The sequence below is a fragment of the Pollachius pollachius genome (assembly GCF_949987615.1).
Source record: "Pollachius pollachius genome assembly, chromosome: 13".
Taxonomy (NCBI): domain Eukaryota; kingdom Metazoa; phylum Chordata; class Actinopteri; order Gadiformes; family Gadidae; genus Pollachius; species Pollachius pollachius.
Window position 1 is genome coordinate 4,665,847 of NC_136946.1, and position 15,149 is coordinate 4,680,995.

At 45.2% G+C, this 15,149-nt stretch overlaps 1 protein-coding gene across 1 annotated transcript in view; it reads right to left on the reverse strand.

Annotated features, from left to right (window-relative positions):
* Positions 1-6,309: 6,309 nt before the first annotated feature.
* Positions 6,310-15,149, reverse strand: part of cdca8 (cell division cycle associated 8) — a 49,434-nt gene continuing 40,594 nt past the window's right edge. The window contains exons 9-10 of the mRNA XM_079749479.1: positions 6,719-6,805; positions 6,310-6,630 (exon numbers count right to left, since the gene is read on the reverse strand). Of these exons, the coding sequence (XP_079605605.1) occupies positions 6,607-6,630; positions 6,719-6,805 (111 nt within the window). The 3' untranslated portion in view covers positions 6,310-6,606. The remainder of the gene's footprint in view (positions 6,631-6,718; positions 6,806-15,149) is intronic.

The window sequence follows — 15,149 nt, forward strand, 5'->3', positions numbered from 1 at the left end:
GTTTCATTGTGTGTGTGTGTGTGTGTGTGTGTGTGTGTGTGTGTGTGTGTACATATGCACATAATTGTGTATATATTTGTGCTTGTGTGTTTGTATTCATATTTGTGTGTGCGTGTGCATGTGTTTCTGCGTGTGTGTGTGTGTATTTGATGGTTTGTGCATGTGTGTGTGGCCTATTTGTTTGAAGCCTATGTGCTTGAGAGTGTGTATGCCTGTATTCATACATGATTCCATGTGTGTGCGTGTATTCTCTTGAAAATGCTAGTGTGTGCGTGCATGTGTGTAAATCCCGGTTTCTTGTGCACATGGTGTGAGACGGCCTTTCTCTCCCTGCAACGTGGGCGTGCAAAGAGTGGGCGAGCGAGGATCGAGAGACATGGGAATGAGAGAGGAAGCTGCTGTTTACCACAATGTATTCTGACCTTCTCTCTCTCTTTCTCCCTCTCTTTCTCTGTCTCTCTGTCTCTCGCCCTTCGCATTAATACCTGCCTGGGGGGGAGGAGTTAGTAACTGAGCTTTCTCTCAGGTCCTGAGTTCAAAGTTCAGGATTGTGTGAGCTGCTGGGTGACGATTAGGGGTTAGGGGTTAGACGCCAGCAGAGATAAGGTCAGTGTAAGGGTTAAGGTAAAGCTTAGCAAAAAGCTTTCTTAGCAAGATGAGTACTTCCTAGCTGGCCTACATTTTCTTTTATTAAAGTTATGGTCGGGGATAGTAAATGTCGGGGTTAATATGTAATATGGCGATAGCTTTTCCATAGCTTTTCCTTGACAGGCTCTTTCCCACCTGGAACCATTCGTAGGGTGGATTCATCGTGATTCACTCTATAAATGAAAATGAAAAGAGATTTCAATAATTTGCATTTGGATTTAGACAATGCATAAAAGGGTAATATATACATATGTAACAATATACCATAATTTGACTTTCATGTTGAAGACAGACATTGATGCTATGATCCGACCGGCCATAGGTCAAACAACACTGCCTCAAGTGACTCTCAGTCTACAAACTTTATTCACCTCACCTTGCCATAGGCATTAGTTGGGTGGGAAAACCTTTAAGAATATTTGGGGAAACCTGGAAATGTAAAGTAGCAATGTGTAATAGTTCAAGTAGCCGTCTTGTGATTTTCTAGGGGCCCATTGAGTTTTAAACAATGAATTGAATAACGACGGGAAAGAGGAAGTAATTAAATCATTAAAACTTGTAAAATGCTTAGAGTGGAACAGTTCTGCCAAATCTAAAAACAATGTTTCTGTTAGAGTTTTTTATCGCTTTGAGATTAACTGGAGTGGGTTCAGTGCCTTTATTTTGAAGGGATAGATTTAGAGACAGATATAAGGTGAATCAGCTGTGTGTCACAATAACTATGAAACCTGAATGTTGTATCTATCGCTCTTACTTTATGAAAACTGTAGCCCGTTTCAACAGTTGAGTGTAGTAGTGTGTGCATGCGTGCACGTGTGTGCCTGTGTGTGTGCGCCTTCCATGAAGGTTTTCTTTAATAATATATAAAGAAATGACCTATGTGACTCCTGGCGTCTCGCATGTAGTGATTAATGAGCTGGCCCGAGCGATATGGCTCTGAAGGAGACCGGTGACCACGGCAACTATAAAAGGATACTTTCTCCACAAGGTCACCCCGGCTTTGAAAATAACCTGCTTTGAACCCCTTTGCTGTATCCGCCGTTCCACAACTTTCTAATTTCTCCACCCGGGCTCTCCAGGGCCTCAGCGTAGCCCGATGATGATGATGATGAGGAGGAGGAGGATTTCACAGTGTGGTGAGTCGAGGCTGCGGTCTGCTAGCCCTGCCTTGGCCCAGCTCCTGAGGGCTCCGTCCTCTCACACATCATTACACCGCCGCTAGCGTTCTTAGCAGAAGACCTCGCAGTTTATACGTATAATGCTCCTCCTTAACTGGCTTCCTTATTAAGGGCTGATTATGGTCCCACGTTCACACAACGCAAAGGGGTTACGGACCCCTTACGTCCTTGCGGACCCTCCTTACGTCAACCACAAGGGCCTGACGTGCGCCTCCCATTGTAACCTTCCGTCGAGGCGACGCAGCAGCTAGGGCCGTGATTGGTCCGCTCACTAAAACCCGACGCAGAACCTAAGCAGCCCTTTACCCCCCTTGTTTGGATCCAATGTCACAGCACAAGCTGCAACACTGGATGCATTACCCAGGGGAAAATGGCTGCCGTACTTAGAGGGGGGGCTATGCTATGCTAGCGTCCGGGGCCAGAGAACACATGCAGAGCCAGGAAGAGGTGCATGCTGGGTAGTCTGGCAGGCAGCAGGGAATGAACACAACACACCGAGGAGTGATTTGGAAGTTCACCGCTCCACACAAAAAGTCCACTTTAAAGTAAATAAGACAAACTCTGGGCTGATTGGAGCGTACTCCAATGCTCGTTTTGTATACGCGGTATGGATCTCTTCACGGTTATATCCATGAACAGAATCCACAGCGAAAGAAGTTTAGAATGCGAGAAGAGGAGCAGTGAGCGAAGGAGTGTTTTCTTTTTCCATTAGAGGACGCGAGACCTGAAGCCTTTTGTCTCCCCCTCCCGTCTCTTAATTAATTGGTTTTAGACCATTTTGGAGCAAATTACCCTTCCCTCTCCCGTCCTAATTTTCCAATTTGCCATGTAATTTACACCTAATTGATGTGCTCTCCGGGGCTGTATTTCTGCGGCTAAAGCGGGTGATGGGGAGCAGCGAAGGCCCGGCAGTACACAGGGAGAGGGCCCCCGCTAAACCAAACATCAATTGAGGGAGGAAGAGGCGGGAGACGTGGGAGTGCTATAAAGAGCCCTTTAATTGTTTCTCAAAGACAAACTTGGGTTTGCTGTTGGCCTCCCGGGCACCGTATATGGGCACATCCTGTGTTTGTGTTTGTTCCCGGGGTTTTTAATGGATGCAGAGAACAGCGGCGGTGTAGCGACGAGGGACGGTTCTGAGGTGATTTGCCTTCGTACACCGTCATGTATTGTGTGATTGCATGACAGGACAGGCGGCTAGGGTCCCAGAGAAACAACGTCCAAGCCCTGAAACACCTGTATGAAGAGGGGGGAGGGCAGTGGCTCAGGAGGTAGAGCGGGTTGACTGGGGTTCCTCCGGGTTAACCGGAGGGTTACTAGTTCGATCCCCGGCTCCTCTTGGCTGAGCCGAAAGTAGCCAAACTGCTACTAAACTACTGAGTGTTTGACTACGCCGTCGGTGTGTGAATGTGTGAATGAGGGTTGTAAGTCACTTAGGATAAAAGCGTCAGCAAAATCCCCTAAAATGTATGACAGACATCTCTCACTTCCTCTGAACTCCATCTTATAGGCTCTTCCATCCGGTCCAATCTGAAGGTCCATGCCCCTTGTAGCTAAAAGAGACCGAAACAGATTCGTCCCTGAAGAGCGTGCAGGCAGATGAGGAACGTATCCAACATGTGGGGCTTTGTGGGTCTCCTGCCCCACACTGTGACTCATTTATTGCTGGCAACTGAAAGTACCCTCACAGGAAATAGAGTTATTACATTTCTTATGAGCTTTCATTCCACTGAAGAAAATTTGATTCCATCACTGCATTCGAACACAATCAATACAGCTGGACAACATAAGTTTTTAGGTTTAAAAACATTAAACCATACACCAGACTTTGTGTGTTTCGTGTCCCATCTCATCCACAATAATACAGAATTATGTCATTACGTATATATAAACATTTTATACATTATATTTGTTGGTTCGTCATCATTTTACTGACTGCAGGCCTGTTAGAAGCCACGGTGACACGCTAACCATTAGCAATAGCAAATGGGGAGAAAACGCATTTAGAAAATGGATAAAGTTTAATTTCCACAATGTCCTAATCTGGTCTCATCTCCATCATTTCCTGCTTCTTCAGCAGAACGCTGCCGTCTCTGAGGTCTGAACGCCATCAGCAGATGCTGCCAGCCGCCCTTTCAACCCATAAAACCTTATTTAAATTTCAACGCCCACTCAGACACACACACACAGACGCAGACACACACACACCCACGCGCAGACACACACACACCCACGCGCAGACGCACACACAGACACCCACACCCATGCACACACAGTGTCTGCTGGCAACAGATGTTCTACATCTCCCAAGATCAAGATAGGTGGGGGGGGTAATAGAGATTGCCAAATCTACATCACGGTGCCACCCCAGAATGCATTGTGTCCCGGCCTCTACCACTCGATCAGCCTTTTCCTCCCTACAACCATCTTACCCTCTCTCACCTACCCAGTATTTACCATCTTACTTTAGACATAATAAAGCACTTGACAACGTGTATTTGTCCCTTTTCTGGCGACATTACACCTCCGGAAAAAAAAACGAACCCATAATAACACTCTCTCACACACCCACAAGTGTCTCGCGCTTGGATAATGCTGAACCGAGTGAAACGGTGGCAGACGCGTGCGTCTGCTGTGCACACGTGTGTGTTGATGTGAATAAAATCGATTAGCTGAGCGCTTGACGGATGAGGTTTATAGGGCAGAGCGACGCGATAGAGAATTCATTTGGCTGGGCCAACATGGCTACGCCTGGGCCATTTGTCTTGGCAGGGGATTTTTGGCAATTCCTCCCCCCCCCTCCCCCCAGACACACACACACACCCCTTTAAGAGCCCTCTACCCATCCCCAGGTCTGGAGCTCAGTTTAGGTAAGGGACTCCTTTTGGGAGGGGTTGGGATAAGCAGAGTTCACCTCAATGATGGTGGTAAGGCTGACGGATTTAGGAAAGATACAGTGAGGAGTAAAGTGCAAAAAAATTGGCATTGATTTGATTTCAGTTGGATTATTTAGAAAAACATCCATCGTTGAAAGGGATTTAATTTATTTTGATATGAAGACATACAATTAAAACTGAATCTTTCTGAAAACACCGGACAGGCTATCAAAATGCTTTGTACATAGTATCTATTCCAGTTTCAAAGCACTGCTTTCTTTGGCGTCCTATTAAAAACTTTGCATAACAGAAGAGTCAGTGCCAAGACCAGGGGACTCTTAAAGCATCACCAAAAGATTGATCATTGTGTATCCAAGGATCTCCTCGTCTAACTGGATCACAACGTAACTGAATAACAGGCCGGCGAAACCACTGCATCCCAATCACATGGGCCCACTAACCATCAGAAGAGAACTTATGCGATAACTTCTGTGATAACTTTGCTCTCCCTCTGCGAGATAACGTCACGCCACGTCTAGCACCACCCCCTTCCCTTCCCCAGATCCATCTCGATTCGTCTTCACGGATGATTTATGAAGCGGGGGTCGCTGTTTGACCTTAGAATCATCCACATCCACACAGCGCACCTGTCCCTGCCTCACTGGAAACCAAGCCATCCGTGCAAAATAGCAATTTTCCAACCACCTAGAGCAATACGAAAAGAGCCCCACACACACTCGGCGGCAGGCAGCCGGATCCAGGGGTATTTGATGGTTAAGTAGAGCAGGTGTGCCGCGCAGTGTCACGGCAGCGAGGGAGCTACACCTCCGGCACGCTCCGCTGACCGCAACATCTGTCACAGCAGGGGGGGGGGTGCCGGGGTGAATACTACCTCCGCCGGTGACACAGTCTCTCTGCGCATAAAGAGACGGCAGATGAGGGTTTAAGGGGCGGGTTGCACTCGCGAGGTCCGGGGCCAGAGTCGGAATAACGGCCGTGGTGGCCTACGATGATGACACAGGGCGGTGCGTTTGGGATTGGTGTAGTGCGTTATTATGGCCGTCTGGTCTTGGGCCAGACCTTGCCGGGTCAGAAGCCCCCTGACAAACCCATCACGCTTAACGAGCCTCGTGACGGCGCACAAAGTTACGCAGGTGCGACTGCCAGCAGGCAGCCCCTCTGCCGCTGAAGTTGCCGCCGCATAAATCACCACAGCGTCTCGTTGGTAAATAAACCACGGAACGGGCAGAGCTTAATGGAAATAAACATGCGGTTGATAGACGTTCAGGATTAAGGGTTGTTCGGTATCGATATACGAGCGGGAAAGGCTCCAGTTGTACGTTCACACCCATGCGTCAGCCAGTGCGTAACCAAAGTGAAAGTGATCACGTGTATTGGCATAGGATGGAGGCCAGTATTGCAGGTGAAATTAGCGTTTCTAATGCGGTCATGCACTTCAGGACTTCATAAGCATGTCAACCTTACACTGCACATCCCTTCTTTCCGATATCTATAGGGCTACTTAAAGCAGCCTTAAAAGGTGCATGTCGTTTTTCATGCAGATTGTGCGGTATGAACAGACGAGACAGTTTGCCTTTTTAAACTTTTAATACAATGCTGCCATCTGCTGGTGGTCAAAGGTATCACAGGATACCCATAACGCACTCCATACAGACACCACATAACATTTCTAAAAAAAACTGAAAAAAAGGTACATACATTCACATCAATGAATCCAGATAACCAGATAATCTTTACAAAGTATAAGTAAACAGATTATCAATATTTTCAGCTCTGCAGACTTCAATGCACAAGGAAAGTTGCTCCAAAGTTTTCCAAAATAAAGTACAGCAGATACACTATTTACAAGTCTGCGTCCGTCGAGGTCCATTCAAGCTCCCTGCTCACAACAGGGTTGCCAGGCGACTCTGCAGAAGGAAGGAAAAGAGGGAGGGCGGTGTCAGTTCTCCGTGGTTCAGCTGGAGTCAGCTGTATCAACAGTTTCCACCAGTCTACCTGCAGGCATCTGATTCTCTCGAGGGCCGCCTCATCCAGGGACGACAGGTCCACGCTGTCCATCTGGCTGGCCAGCAGCTGGATGTTCTGCGCACACACACAAACCAAAATAAGTCCTTTAAATATGTAAATGAGCTTGGCCCTTTGCTGCCCGACTGTCTCAACCAGCCATGTTAGTTACAATATTTAAAAGGCGTAGAACCAATTTGAAGGCGGCAACTTTTGGCAGTGGCAGTTCAACAGGAAGCAGAGTTTACAAGTACACATTTGTCACATTGGTGTCATTAAGTGACTTAAGAGTGAATTAGGATACAGGACCCTAATCAAGCCACCAGACCTCCTGTCATCACTGCTAAAGTACTTCTAAAGTGAATAGTTTCATAAAAACCAAACCGGTACTTCATAAATGTGGTTAGAGTAACAGTAGCGTTTGTGTTAAACCAGAATGAAAGGACAGTCCATGAGCCACGTGAAGTACAGCATGACATCCCCATCCAAGCCCGACATGCCGGGTCAGGTTCGAAATTAGGTTCGGGTTCGGGTCGGGCTCAGTCACATCTGCGCGATAAGGCGTTGGGAGTTGACGTTGCTTTTGTGTTAACGTTAATTTTACTTCGCTGGGAAACACTCGGGTTTATTTGAATTTCATAGGCTACCTGTCCTACAGAACCTCAGAAACTCTTGTGGTGATTTTGTGGATGTTTTTCAGTTATCTTTGACGTTTCTAAAAGCCTTGCAGTTGTTTGATAAAGGTGTGCTTTCATACACAAACGTAAACGTAGGATCACATAGAAGAATCTTTAATATCAATGCCCAACTATAAGGTGTCCTTGTGTCCTTGATTGATACAGCTGTTGATTGATACAGCTGTTGTAGTTGCCGTGTTTTCTTGTCATACAGAAGAAGTGAATATTTTTGGGCGAGGCCTGGGGTACAGAGCATGAGGTCCAGGATTTTATTGGAGGTGGCGCTGTGGAGGTGGGTGTGTTAGTCGTTGTCGACCAGTTTTGTTTTGGTGAGGGTGTTGTTGAATTCTCTAAGTACCTGGTGCTGTTGCAGTTATAACCAAAAAATGCATGAAAATGCAGAAAAAATTGATGTTTTTGGACTACCAACACTCCTCCTTTGCCTGTTTTGTGGTGTTCTCCTTAAACGTTGAATAAAAAGGGTTTCATTGAAGGATGACATTGTGATATTGATTTCTTGTACTGTATGTACAAATGATCCTGTTTTCTCCCATTCCTCTGATATCCAAGTGTGAAAATTGTGTTTTTTTCCCCATTAAAACTTTTAAAGTTACTTTAAACTTGATTAAAGTGGTAATATGTCCTGCTGGTGCGGTGTTTCACTCATTCCATGACTTTTTAGACTGACGATCTCGCTCTCTCGGGATGGTTAGGTGATGGGGTGAACCTGATGACAAACCCGGTTTGTCATCCTTTTTCTCTGATGCTCTCCTCTGTTGGTTGTTTTTTTTTACCATTTGTTTTGAATAAGCTTATTCGGGTGATGTCTCAGCCAGATTGGTCCGTGAAGCCAAATCACTCATTAAAATAACAACTCACGAAATATGATTACTAATTGCAGACTTTAAAAAAATGGATTAATAACTGCAGGAAATCTATTTAGTTTCTCACACGGGAGGAACTTATCACACGGGATGACACAGCATTAAAAGACGGCTACGCCTAATGGCCTATGTTACCGAAATGTGGGCGCTGATTAGGATGCTACAGAACGCTCTAGATGACCATGTTTTTAGGTTTTAGGTAATTGTGTTTTATCGTGGCCTTTTTTGTGGGCCTATGTGAATTTCAATTGGTTATGATTTTGCAAATGTTGCGCTCATCTGTTGACATTTCCAAATGCCTTGCAGTTGTTTGATAAAGGTGTGCTTTCATACACATTTTTTCGCATTAGTATGATAAATAAATAGACTAACTGTGTCGAGCTCGGACATAAACATCGTGAACCTGTCGGGCTCGGGCAGAATACAGTGTAACACCGGAAAGCCGATTAAATAAATCGCTGCCAAGAGGAAGCTTTACTATCCAAACGCACCGTAGTGGTATGCAATAAGTTCCCAAAAGGCTTGGACGCCGCAGTCAACCGCTGCACAGACAGAGTTCCACACGTCCACACACACCGCCGGTGCCCCTTGTTTCTCTCAATTTGGGACTTATTTCCGGAACAGTGAAAAAAAGGCATATATTACTATGTTGACAATGATCTAGTACAAATTTCCACGCTTAAAAAAATCAAAAAACGTTTTGGGTTCACTGGCTCTTCAACGTTACGTCACGTTGCGTAAGTGGTATCGGGTGGTTGTATCGGAGCAGTTTCACGAGTACGTGAGCACAGTATCGGGCCCTAGTCCGAGGGTTGCATTTGGTATCGGTGATGGTATGCGTGCAACCTTACCCGCAGGGCATGTTCTAAAAATAGCACTCGTCACCATGGAGTCACAATTGTGATGATGTTCAAACCACTAACACTTGCATTGATGTAGATTTGATTTTTACTGTTCTGAAATGTTCAATTGTATTACAAATATTACTTTTATCATTAAAGATCAACCGTGCAATTTTGTTTTTCATGAAGTTTGTATCAAACAAGTAGCTCATCGTATTACTCTGTACCCTAGAAGTAGCTCTCAGGTTGAAAAAGGTTGGTGACCCCTGGTCTAGACCGACAACTGTGTCTCATGCTGCCCACTGTCCTCGTCTATTTAGACATGCCACAATTTGTAATTATCCTGTTAAACGGCGAACAGTTAGACCAAGACACAATTATTTAGGTGTTCTTCTTAGGCCATTATACTCAAGATACACGATGTCTTGACAAATAGATGTCGGATTAAGGTTCAAATCATCTGTAATACCAACATAATGGGCAGGTTTTGGTACTTCATTTGCATCTATTATCCAGGAAATCAGATTGTACAGCTCAAGTCACGCAACAGATTTTGCATTCAAATCATCGGACGGTGGCCACAGGAACGTCATTCCGGGAGAATCACATAGAAGCATCTTTTATATCAATGCCGCACTATAAAGTGTCCTTGTGTCCTTATGGATACATGGATACAGCTGTTGTAGTTGGCATGTTTTCTTGGCCTACAGAAAGTGACTATTTTGCTGCCGGGGCCTGGGGTACAGTAGCCTGGTCCTACCAGACTCTCGTACTTCATTTAATTTGTACAGAGAGTCTGGACTAATGATGGATCATTCGCGAACGAGTCGGCTCAAAGAGCCGGCTCTTTTAAGTGAACCACGCAAGCCAGTGTCCTTTTTTTTCTCCCGCGCTATGGGTGCTACATGCATTCATTCTACGCGTGCTATGCGTGTCACGGCGCATGCATTGCAGCCAGCAACCGATCATGAGAACAAGCAGCGAGGGGCGGGGGATTTCGATGCGCGACACACGTTGCCTGTGACTGATAGGCAGGGCCGGCGCTCGGCATAGGCAATCGCCTATGATTGCGTTGGGGGCGCATTAGTCAATTAAAATATACGAAATGGAGGAGGGAGGGGGCGCGGGAGAAACTGCTAGGGCGCACCGAAACCGTCACCGTGGTACACAGGACAATGCAACAAGCCTTGATTGCATGTGATTTTCAACTGTTCTCAATTGTGGAGGACAAGGGATTCAGAAGTTTCACACAGGCTCTCAATCCTATGTATGTTCCTCCAAGCAGGAAAACACTCTCTCAAAAAATGATTCCAAGACTGTATGACCGTCGCAATTACGGCATGGCACCATTATAAAAGGTATACGCGGTAATATGAAGAGCCGTTTGGGAGCCGAAAGAGCCAGCTCTTGTTGGTGAGCCATTCCAAGAGATCCGGCTCACTAAAAAGAGCCGAAATTCCAATCATTAACTCACTTGAAGGCGGGTGTCTGTTGAAGTTTAAAATTATTGGTTCTGCCCACTGCCACTCTGGATCTGCCATAACCAATCACTAACGTTTGGCTGGGAATCACGTTGTGCGCAAGCTGTAAAACAAACCAATCACCGTGCGTGAAGATGTCGGCCAGCGAGAGCTGACTTTAACGTCATTGATGTCACCCACTCCCTCTGTTCCCTGATTGCACCCAGAAAATTTATACAGAGAAAACCCACTAACATACCGCAGACCCAGACCTAGTACTGAGGGGAAATTCAAATTGAGCGGAAGTACTTAGGTGGGCTGAGCCAGGATAGGGATACAGAGCATGAGGTCCAGGATTTCAGTGGAGGTGGCGCTGTGGAGGTGGGTGGGTTCGTCATTGTCAATGACGACTAGTTTTGTTTCAGTGAGGATTTTGTTGAGTACTCTGCCAGAGTGCTTGGTGCTGTTGCAGTTCAAATTGAAATGCATGAAAATGCAGAAAGAATTGATGTTTTTGGACTACCAACACTCCTCCGTTGCGGTGCTCTCCTTAAATGTTGAATAAAAAGGGTTTCATTTGTGATCGAAAAATTCATATGTTATTACCTTTTAGTCATATAGGCTTTGTTTTCCATTCCGTGTATTGTCTTGCTACCCTGCTTTTCATCAGTGCCATCTATGCATTGACCCTTGTGCTTGGTTCAGCTACCTCACCGCTGGAGTGAGTGATGTCGTCAAAATGATACCCTTGTGCTCTGGTCAGCTATGTCCTACCTTCCTCAGAGTCAATCTAAATGTAAACCCTTTTCCTATGGGTAACCGTCCTGCCTTCCTCAGAATCAATCGTGATGTTAACCTTCGCACTTGGGTAAAACAGTCACAAGGGATAGGACATCCTCTTGTGCTCGATGAGAACACAGGCAACTCTGTGTCTTGAGTAAACATTACCTGATTCGATTATTGACATCTAGAATGTGGAGGATCTGAAACTGTATAAAAAGCTCTGTCACCCTGTATTCTGGAGTCGAATGTATGCATGCATTAAACCTAGGTTATATTTGTTCTACAAGTGTTGTGTGCTTTTTTGTATTTAGAAATCTCATGTTTGGGGGCCCGTCCGGGATACCTAACCTGAAGTTTCTACAAAATATTACTTCAAGACAGGTCAACCGTGCACGGCTGGGAACTGGTTCCCAGAGCTCTACCTCGCCGCCAGGTGACTGCAACCAGCTACTGGGGTGAGAAGAGGGCGCCTGTGGGGAATAGATTGATGTTTTTTTCGGAACGGTATCCTTATGGAAAATAATTCGAACAGGTGAGATCACAATACTTGTATGACAAAGAAAAAATCTGTTCAGGGAGTATAACGGTAAGAGACTCCGTTATATGAACAGTATATATGGAACGGTAAAGAACCTCAGTTTAGGTTGTATATATGAACGGTATATACGAGTTTAGAATCTCTGCCCGAGCCCAACCCGGCCGATATTTCCCCACCACTATCCTCGGGTCGGGCCGGGCCTTTGATCGAGCGTTTGTGTTGTTTTTTTTGTGTTTTTATAATCATTGCTTTATTGGCCAAATCTGAGGAGAAATATATGCCATATACAGAAATATTCTAGCCTTTATTACACGGGTCTTCTCAATGCCGTGGAACGCTCCGTTCACTTGCATGGGTCGTAGTCCGGTAACTTGTCAACCACAGCGTCTTCGGTTGCTAAGCGACGTCAATGTCTTCGGCAAACTATTTCACTGCTGACACACCGTGTGAGGTTATTTTTTTGTTTTGGCAAGTAGCCGTGTAATAAGCGGGATAATGTATAGAACGTCGCCGGTCATTAACGAAAATAAGCCCCTTCAGGGCGAAGTAAGACACCTCCGCTGCACGTCGGTGTCCTGTTCGCCCTGTCGGGGCTTATTTTCCCCGATAATGACCGGTGATCTAAACATTATATATTTAGCAAAGTAGGCCTAAGTAACAAATGTGTACAAAGTAACACATGTATTAAAAAAAAATTCGGGTTGAAATCGGGCTGGGGCTCATAATTACAGTTAATGTGACGGGCCGGGCCGGGCCGGGCTCGGACAGAACGTGCACGGGCTCGGGCCGGGTCGGGTTTGATCTTCTGGGCCCGATCTAAGCTCTAATATACGTGCCGTTTGGGTGTATATAGGAACGTATGGCCTAAAACGATAAGTTACTCCATCATAGGGACGGTAAAACACATCCGTTTCGTAAGTATATATGCTTTACAGTAAAAGTAGGTCTGTTATAGGAACGGTAAAGAAAATCCGCTCCGAAGGTATATATACGTAATGGTACGGTAACAGTAAAAGGTAATCAAAAATTTAAAAGACAATAGGCCTACATATACATACATATATATATATACATACATATACATGCATATAGACACACACACACACACACACACACACACACACACACACACACACACACACACACACACACACACACACAAGGGATCGGCCGGGCCGATTATCTGCGCCGATATTCGGCATTTTGACGCATATCGGCATCTGCCTTTTTTTTTTGATCCGACGGCCGATAAGAGATCAATTTAAAACTGGGTTATTTTGGCTCTGATGCAGCCGCGCCTCTCTGTCTGCTGTCACTACGCTGTCTCCAGCATTGTCCCACCCACAGCACCATCTGATTGGTTATACGCTCTGGTTACACGCAGAGCCACGACGGGTAACAGCCAATCAGCAGTGAAAGCTGTGCATGCAAAGTGCTCAAACACACGGCGGAGAGGATAAAAGGTTTTGTCTGGTTTGGTTTCGAGGTAAGTTAAGGCAGCAGACTCTCCTGAAATTGTAATAAACATCCCAGTCCTCTACAACTCACAACTACTAGTAACATTACTGTGAGCCCATTAACGTTATATAAACATAAGCGGCAGCTCTGCTCGCAGTCCGTCCAGGCATAACTGTTAATCACTCGAAACAAGGTTGCTGATAATATCGATATGGAAATAGTCTGTGATAGTAGAAGTCTGTGTGTGAGTGAGAGTAAAAACCTAATAAACTCAATTCAGTCCAGTTTTGTTGCAGGGAAGCACGTTAAGCGGTGGTTAAACTTCTACAACTGCGTAATGCGCTATCCAACTGCATAACCAAGGAGCCCCCGAAGCCCTTAGGCTTTAAGGCAGTGGTATTCACTATTTTTTTCAGGAGAGCCGCACTGACAGGACGACGTCAACAGGAGAGCCATTTTTACCGCAAAGTATCAAAAGCTATAAATCCAGTCATAAATAAGTATGCCTGCTTAATAATATGTCCTCCCTGAAGCAGTGTTTCCCACAGAATTTTGTGAAACTGTGGAGGGAACCCGGTCCTTACCGGGGTCCGGGGGCATGCTCCCCCGGAAGAAAATTTGGTACCTTTTAACCTGGAATGCATCAATCCGGTGCACTTTGAGAGGAAAATTAAGACTTGTGTGACTGTGTGCTATTTTCTGGAATAATGTGGAGACACTGGGTCACATAACATGGAAGCTATTGAAGAATAAGTTAATAAGAATAAGTCCATCCAAAGAGCACATTCTCTCTTGTTATGCAGGAAAACCGCCAATCTGGCAACCCCGCTGTCAGCGTAGAGCCGAGCAAGTTTAAAAATATTTTCTAGACAAGGCTATATTTCCACCTTTTAATGCCGCTGTTGATTTATTTTTTAAATAATTGTTTGTATTGTTTTTTTAAATATCTGTATTCACTGCATGATCATATCACTGTATATTTTTACCGCCATGCGAGCCGCAAATAGAGGCTTTGCGAGCCGCATGTGGCTTGCGAGCCGCGCAATGAGTAATGCTGCTTTAAGGTGAAGGCTGATTAGCTTTTAGCGTAACGTTAGCCCAGCGGTCCGCTTTCTCCTTCTCTGGCTCTAGACGCTCCGCAGACTGTAGCAAAACTCTACAACTCACGACTACTAACGTAACTGTAGTCACGTTTCCATCTAAAAGGTGATGCGAATCTTTAGAAAGTTCGCAAAAAAGAAATTCGAATTAGGTGCGTTCATCAAGTGGTTGGAGCGAAAAACCACACATTCCAGGGCTTGTCGTATCCTTTTGATAACATCCTCTCTTAGGTCCTGATATACAGTGGGGCAAAAAAGTATTTAGTCAGCCACCAATTGTGCAAGTTCTCCCACTTAAAAAGACGAGAGAGGCCTGTAATTTTCATCATAGGTAAACCTCAGCTATGAGAGACAAAATGAAAAAAAAAATCCAGAAAATCACATTGTCTGATTTTTTAAGAATTTATTTGCAAATTATGGTGGAAAATAAGTATTTGGTCACCTACAAACCAGCAAGATTTCTGGCTGTCACAGACCTGTAACTTCTTCTTTAAGAGGCTCCTCTGTCCTCCACTTGTTACCTGTATTAATGGCACCTGTTTGAACTCCTTATCAGTATAAAATACATCTGTCCACAACCTCAAACAGTCACACTCCAAACTCCACTATGACCAAGACCAAAGAGCTGTCAAAGGACACCAGAAACACAATTGTAGACCTGCACCAGGCTGGGAAGTCTG